The sequence below is a fragment of the Amphimedon queenslandica genome, unplaced genomic scaffold, assembly GCF_000090795.2.
Source record: "Amphimedon queenslandica unplaced genomic scaffold, v1.1 AMPQUscaffold_13470, whole genome shotgun sequence".
Classification (NCBI taxonomy): domain Eukaryota; kingdom Metazoa; phylum Porifera; class Demospongiae; order Haplosclerida; family Niphatidae; genus Amphimedon; species Amphimedon queenslandica.
This window is the reverse complement of record NW_003546294.1, coordinates 28,302-35,159: the sequence shown is the minus strand read 5'-3', so window position 1 is coordinate 35,159 and position 6,858 is coordinate 28,302. Positions and strand designations below refer to the sequence as shown.

At 38.1% G+C, this 6,858-nt stretch overlaps 2 protein-coding genes across 2 annotated transcripts; both read right to left on the bottom strand.

Moving 5' to 3' along the window:
- Nucleotides 1–53: 53 nt before the first annotated feature.
- Nucleotides 54–3,058, bottom strand: LOC109580958 (neurotrypsin-like). Its single transcript, XM_019994597.1, has 9 exons — nucleotides 2,963–3,058; nucleotides 2,724–2,903; nucleotides 2,512–2,676; nucleotides 2,301–2,468; nucleotides 2,090–2,251; nucleotides 830–1,018; nucleotides 506–709; nucleotides 293–451; nucleotides 54–238 (listed from the first exon to the last, which is right to left on the bottom strand). The coding sequence occupies exons 1-9, from the start codon at nucleotides 3,018–3,020 to the stop codon at nucleotides 54–56; spliced, it is 1,470 nt and encodes a 489-aa protein (XP_019850156.1). The 5' UTR covers nucleotides 3,021–3,058.
- Nucleotides 3,059–3,185: 127 nt separating this feature from the next.
- Nucleotides 3,186–5,986, bottom strand: LOC109580940 (DBH-like monooxygenase protein 1). Its single transcript, XM_019994548.1, has 14 exons — nucleotides 5,881–5,986; nucleotides 5,547–5,773; nucleotides 5,354–5,500; nucleotides 5,123–5,305; nucleotides 4,987–5,076; nucleotides 4,744–4,929; nucleotides 4,580–4,682; nucleotides 4,368–4,534; nucleotides 4,259–4,316; nucleotides 4,063–4,211; nucleotides 3,948–4,007; nucleotides 3,774–3,901; nucleotides 3,569–3,728; nucleotides 3,186–3,516 (listed from the first exon to the last, which is right to left on the bottom strand). Exons 1-14 carry the CDS (start codon nucleotides 5,924–5,926, stop codon nucleotides 3,319–3,321), a joined length of 1,902 nt encoding a protein of 633 aa, XP_019850107.1. The 5' UTR covers nucleotides 5,927–5,986; the 3' UTR covers nucleotides 3,186–3,318.
- Nucleotides 5,987–6,858: the final 872 nt, after the last annotated feature.

The following is a 6,858-nucleotide window of genomic DNA, read 5'->3' as shown; positions in this document are numbered from 1 at the left end:
CTGCATAAACCAGGATCTTAAAAGGCTAAGATAATAATTAATAGTTCATAATGTTACTGACTGTAGCATCGTAGACCATATTCAATAGAACACCTTGACAGTGTAATGTAGCAAGAACTCCCTTTCCTAGCTTCAACACAGTCTGACAATGTCTGATGTGAACTGCTGCAATATTTATGATTGAAACTACTCATTTTGTTTGTCCTCCCAAATCTTTCATCTTCAATGACACTACCATCTAATAAAGCAAATATTGTTTATCAAAAAAAAAATCAAATCAAATGACTCTTACAAGTGTAGTTGTATCCCAGCTGAGTGCAAATGCGTGAAGCAGTCAGTGTCGACATGCCACAGAATGGTACCCAGTCTCCTTCATAACAGTACTCTACTCTACCTTCATTACTAGTAGTACCATTGACTAGTCTCACTGTTCCATTGGTACAAACATCACCTTTAAATATCCATGCATAATGTAATTTACTTCACATATAAGACTGATACTCACTTTGTGCTGGGGCATAACAAACAATTCCACTTATTTGAGTATTGCTTGTACAGTATGCCCTAAACCGGTAGCCATAGTATGTGTAGTAGTAGTAGCCTGGTCTATAGTAATTGCACTGGTTAATTCTGTTGGCACTGGAACTACACGAAATGGTGTAGTCATCAAAGTAGTTGTAGTACCCGTAATAACGGAAAGACCTTATTCCTGCATGATAAGATATAAATTTAATCATTTAATGAAGACATCAAGTGACTATAGTTCAGACAGCAATCACGTTTATGAAGGCAATGCTAGGCTACAAAACTGCACTAATATTATACTAACCTACTGCTCCAGGGTATCCCAATTGTTGACATATCACTCTTGCTGTGTGACAGTTGAAGTTATAATTACAGGTTGCTCTCCAAGAACCACTTCTGCAGTACAAAGCAATTCCTTCGTGAGTGGGACCATTGTCACCTGATGGTCTCCATAATCTAACTTGCCCACTGCTACAGGACGTGGTCAATCGACCTAAGAACATAAAAGCAATGTAATTTATTATGTGCAGGTATAAGCTCAAACTTCCTACAAAATATGATTGAAGAATTTGCATATGGATTTTGGAAAATCCATGGGCTACCAGGGGGCGTATCTAGGAATTGGAAAAGGGGGGTGCTGAGGGCGCGTGAAGTGCGCCGCAATTTTGGCCCCACCCACTTTTACAGCGGTAAAACGGCCTTTTCCTGCATTTTCGTCAATTACGGGTGGGGCCAAGATCATTTCAAGCATACTGCTATGTTACTGGTACTTGTGATTGCTCCTTAAAGCACTGGAAACTGCTGAAATCATGATAAGGGTGCTAGATAACTTTGTTAAGAGGCTTGGTAGTGATGCAAGAGTCCAGGACTTCAGTAATTTTTTCTGAGTCCAGCCCTGAGGGGGGTGCTCAAGCCCCCTCAGCCCCCCCCTAAATACGCCTCTGGGCTACAGCTCATGGTTCTTTCAAAATTTTGTATTTTTAAAATTTGTGCTTGGAATCAGCTCAAACTTTCTACATAAGCTAAGAGCATCAGTGCATATCAGAAAATATACTAAAAAATTGGGGCGATTTTGAAGTCAATTTTCCAAAAAACCATGGGCTATAGCCTTTGTTTTTTTCAAAATTTGGCGAATTTTAAAAAAGGCCATAATTTAAAAGTTTTTAGTGAGAATCAGTTCAAACTTGCTACATAACCTAAGGACATCAATGTGCATCAGAAAATGTAATTAAAAATTGGGGTGATTTTGGAGCCATTTTTTGAAAAAACTATAAGCTATAGCCTTTGCTTTTTTCAAAATTTTGCTGTACATGGTCTTTGTCCAAATTTTGTAGCAAATTCAAAATTTGTAAAATATCCAATTTTAATCAGAATAAGCTAATATTTGCTATGTAGCATACTAACATAAACGCATGTATCATAAAATGCCATGAGAATTTTCGTTTTCATGTTATACCCTGTACAGGGTGCTAAGCCAAATTTTTGAATAAAAATTGATAAACCTTAAATTTGCTATGCAGTATGTACGTGTATGATAAAAATGGTGAATTTTTTCCTAACTGACCATAGCAGGTAGCACCAGCGTCTTCGTAGTGATAGCACCCACTTGAACCAGCAGTGTAGCCACACTGTGAGAATCTGTAATGACTGCTTGAGCAACTGACATATCTAATAGCTATAGAAACATAGCCTTGTCCATAATTAGCACAGCAGCTTGATCCACCACCTGATAGATGATAATTTATTAATGAAATAAACATGAGTGAGTATTTTACTATAATAGCCCAGTTGTCTGCAAAAAGTGGTTGCATCATAAGTACTCCATCCGTCATCACAAACAGTGCCCCACTGATTGTTAAGACAGACCTCAACGCGACCATATGATCGATAAGATGATGAAGTTGGAATTAAACGAACATCATAATTTGTACAAGACCCACCACCTATACAAGTTATCAGTAACAAATACAACCATTCATTGCTTACTTTGACATACGACACCAGCAATTGTGGTTATAGTACAAGAGCTAGTTAGAGAACTTGAGTAACTGCAGCTTGATATGTTAGTCTCTGATCCAGAACAACCAACATAATCAATCCATGTTACTCCGTTACCCCAACCATAGTATGAGCTAGTTCTGGCAATGGCTCCTGTTTAATTAGTTCAAAGGATAGCTAGTTTTTCTGCATTTTCATACCTGAGGTCCCATATCCAAGCTGACGACAGACCACCTGTGCATCAGCATTGCTGAATCCATTGTGACAGACCCAGCCCCAAACACCATTTAGGCATATCTGTACTTGCCCTTCCCATCCACCAGAGCCCCACACCAAACGAACTGCGCCAGTAGAATTGCAAGACTGGGAAGAAGCTGTACCTAGATACAAATGTACAAAGGCTTTGGTTGCAGCCCCGCCCTCCATATTTGCAGCTAACCTGCAAGGAATAGTGCTAGAGCCAGACACAGGAAAAGATGAGCTGCTGTCTTCTTCATCTTTGAAAGGTTACGGTATAATAGTAATCATGAGGTATGTATTTATGGGGAATAACATATCCCACTGTCTAGCTTTGCAGTAGACCCTGTAGATGAATCAAATTAGACCAGTATTCATCATGCTGATGAAATTTCACACCATTCAGTCAGACCACCATAACATGATCTCATGAAAATACTTTATTATAAACAACAAAATATCAAGGCATCATAAAACTACAAAACTAAAAGCAATTTACGAAAGACAGAGTCAACAACAACATATTAAGTTCATGCAAAAACAAGCAGAGCATCCTCATTAGCATAATCCAGTCAAAAAGATTGAAACTGCTACTGCAGTTAAAATCAGGAAAATGCACAAATGTAGGGCACTAGCAGAGCTAGCAGTGACCTCTATACCATTGATCCTCTCACAGCAAGTCGGTGGCTCCTGTCCTGTGCATGTATCAGTCGTTTCATACAAACAAGAGAGAGATGGTACCGTATTTACAATTTCCTATAGCAAAGAGTGAATTATAATGCATATAAGTAATTGTTACTCAACAAACCGAAGGGCAAACACTCCTCTGTGTTCCTGTTGTGTATACTAGCTGTTCAAATGCAGCAATCTGTGTTTTATTCCATTCCAACAGATCAAACGTGATCTGATAGTCTGACTTTGATGATCTTTCAGGCACAAGTGCCCTAAATGCAGCTTTATGCTGATCACTATAATTGAATTTAACAAGATTTTTGAACAATTTCAAAACTCACGGTACATGTTGATCAACAAAATCATTGTACTTGTCGTACATTGGTGAACTCAGGCAAAACTCATTATCTATTTTTGGGTAATATACAAGAATAGTGAAACACATTTCCTCTCTAGTGGAGAGTCCTCCCTATAAAAAGACATAATTCTAATCTTATAACCATAATAGTTTATACCAGTGTAACTCCAGTGCGTTGTGTAGTGTCATAGTGGCACTGTAGCATCAGTGTTTCGCCCTAAAAGCAATTGCATTGCTTATTATAGCTAATAATTGGTTGAGTATAAACATACTGGTAGAACATTGACTGGTTGGGGAAGATGTGTTGTTTGCTGATAGTTAAAATCAAAGCGAAGGTTCCTATCAACTGGCTTCACTTCTTCATAATAAGTGACTCCATCACAAGTTGTTTGCTTCACTCGACGCAATGACAAACCAACACCTATTATTAGTACAGCATGCAATAGATCACATAACTAAACATTATACCTGTGTAATGAGTGTGGAGCATGCTCCCAATCACATTTATCCCTCCTGATGGGAAATTCTAATGCAATAATGACAATAAAGTTAGCATAAGGGGCAAGCACATCCTTACTTGTCTAGTACAAGAATCTGAGCATACTGAAGTGACAGTGAAATTAGGACTATTTGGAGGTATAACCATTTTATAGTCGATTTCATGTCCAACAACCATCACACCAGCACTGTGCTCTCTAGGACTCTCCTCGTAAGTGAATATTAAACCAGAGCTATCAATAATATCTATTGAGATTAATAATAAGTTAAACTATATGTAGTTAGCTGTACTTGATAGCAAATTAGGATTATTGTAGTGTATCTCTATGACTATATACTGTGGGCTGTTGGGTCCACCAATAGGGAAAGAAACATCTTCAGGATATATAAAGTCCTATATGATCGATACATAAATTATATTATTGTGTATGATTGATGCATGATATAATACTCACAGATCCACCAACAGACCATCCAGCAAGGAGTTCTGACTGTGAAGTGCAGGCAGTGACTCTGCTACTTACACTTCCATCAAAACAGTCACCCCCTGAAACCAGGTCTGACTCTTCAAGTCCATCGCAAGTATACAGGAGCATGTGGTGGACATGAGGTTCACTCCCAATGGTGATATTAGGAGAATACTAGGAATGAATTTATAAAGTTTTTAATGCTTATTCTCAGAAGATTTAAATGCATACTTTTACGATGTACTTTTCATTCTGTAAAACAGCTTGAGGTAGCTTCATTGCTTCACACCAATATGTAGTATCAACATTAGGGACTCTAGCCTGTGTTGGGTAATACATAATACGTACCGTACATCACAGTGAATACCTCCTTAGCAGCAACAGTAAAAGTTCCTGCATTGTCTTGAATTTTAGGCGGATCAGGTGATCCTCCAAGAAGATTGACATGTTTTCCTCCTACGTTAGTGTGAGCAGAAATGCTGTAAGTTCCATCAGAGTTTAAAGTTGGCTTTTCATTATTCCAACTGCATATCACACGAGCAGTATCATACTATAGGTATAATCAATAAGCTATTATTACATTACTTTAATTCTTAACCTGTATATCTAGATCATGATCATCACATGTTTTAAATTTGCGATTAAACTCTAATACAGTGTAACCATTATCCTCCTTGGCACTGGTTAGAAACCAATCCTGTTTTGCATCAATAGGTGGGGTAGAACGTGCTGTAGCGTATCGATCCTATAAATAATGCAAGCAGTATAAATTACTCTTTTATTACTCATACATTGAAATGAGTTCCTTGTCCATCCAACCATCCTATAACAACATCAGATCCAGGCATCTGTCCATTGGGGGAGAGCCCAAATCCAATCCATCCTGTGGTCTTAACTCTCACAGCAAATTTTATCTCCTCAGCAGTTTTGCTGAAGTTCCAATAGAGCCAATAGCTATCCTGCACTAGGGTCACGTTGAATTGATATGAAGACGCCAAATCATCACTGCAATGACAGCCTAATAGAGGAGAGTAAAAATGTACCATCCTGGCACCCACTCAAAAATAATTTGCGCGTATTTTTGCGCTCGTTTCGTAACACCAAAAGCATAGCAGCTAATCTCACCTGCAAGAAGAGATGCTATGGAAATAAAAATAGCTAGGACCTTCATTTTCTTTCTGCTGCGCTTCTCTGTAAATTAATGAACGCGTAGACTGACACGCCCTTTAACGGTCACGCCCGTACATATTTTCATAGATATGTACCCACCCGGTTATCCTATTATTATATTCCTGGATAGAGTAAACTATCAATGATCGGACTCCACCTATATTCGGACACACTTTTCTCAACCTATGAATTGCCAATTTAGATCATTCATGCACTGATTTAAAGACACACTCTAGCCCTACTATATACAGAAAGTCAAGAAAGTTTAGTGACTTATACTTAAAGTTATGCTGCAAAGAACACCCTCGTCCGATATTCCGTAAGATCAGCCATTATCCTGCATCGTCGTACGCTCCTTGGTTCTCAGTGATAACATCAGTTATCTCTCAACTAACATCAGCTGTGCAAACATTGATTCTTATACTTCATTTAAGTGCAGTAATAAGAGAAACTGATAGCATTTTGATTTATGGTAATTTTAAAATAAGTACTCCTAGAGTCCTGTTTATTCGGACTAAACCACACCTACCAAAAATCGTAAACATTCTCTTGTCACATGTCCTCAGCATTTGCTCGAGTGTGATAACTTGAACTGTGGTTCCGCTTGTCCTTGAAGTTTTCAGTGTGGTGCTATTGGTAATCCAACTTGCTAGCTGGTGATTCTCTAATTACTTATACCTGAACCTTCAAGAGGTATTTTTTGAATGAATTATTACAAGCTATTTTCCCGAACAATTGAAGCGTGAAATTGTGCATGTTCATTAGTAAACATAATTATTATTATTACATGCACCCTCTATTTAGCTACTCACTACTCCAAAACCTATGTTTGATTTTCAGGGATGTCCAGTTAAGGGTTTAAATGGTAAATGGCTACATTTTATTATTTTAGGTATCTTCTGAATGGCAGTCTCTAATCGCACCTTAAATCCA

Excerpts from the sequence above, each read along its gene's own strand:
- LOC109580958 (XM_019994597.1), bottom strand. The coding sequence starts at position 3,020 with ATGAAGAAGACAGCAGCTCATCTTTTCCTGTGTCTGGCTCTAGCACTA. Across the intron at positions 2,677-2,723 it reads GCTTGGATATGGGACCTCAG|GAGCCATTGCCAGAACTAGC; the intron begins GTATGAAAATGC and ends CTAATTAAACAG. Across the intron at positions 2,252-2,300 it reads CAGACAACTGGGCTATTATA|GTGGTGGATCAAGCTGCTGT; the intron begins GTAAAATACTCA and ends ATCATCTATCAG.
- LOC109580940 (XM_019994548.1), bottom strand. The coding sequence starts at position 5,926 with ATGAAGGTCCTAGCTATTTTTATTTCCATAGCATCTCTTCTTGCAG. Across the intron at positions 5,774-5,880 it reads CATAGCATCTCTTCTTGCAG|GCTGTCATTGCAGTGATGAT; the intron begins GTGAGATTAGCT and ends CTCCTCTATTAG. Across the intron at positions 4,008-4,062 it reads AACCAGTCAATGTTCTACCA|GGCGAAACACTGATGCTACA; the intron begins GTATGTTTATAC and ends AATTGCTTTTAG.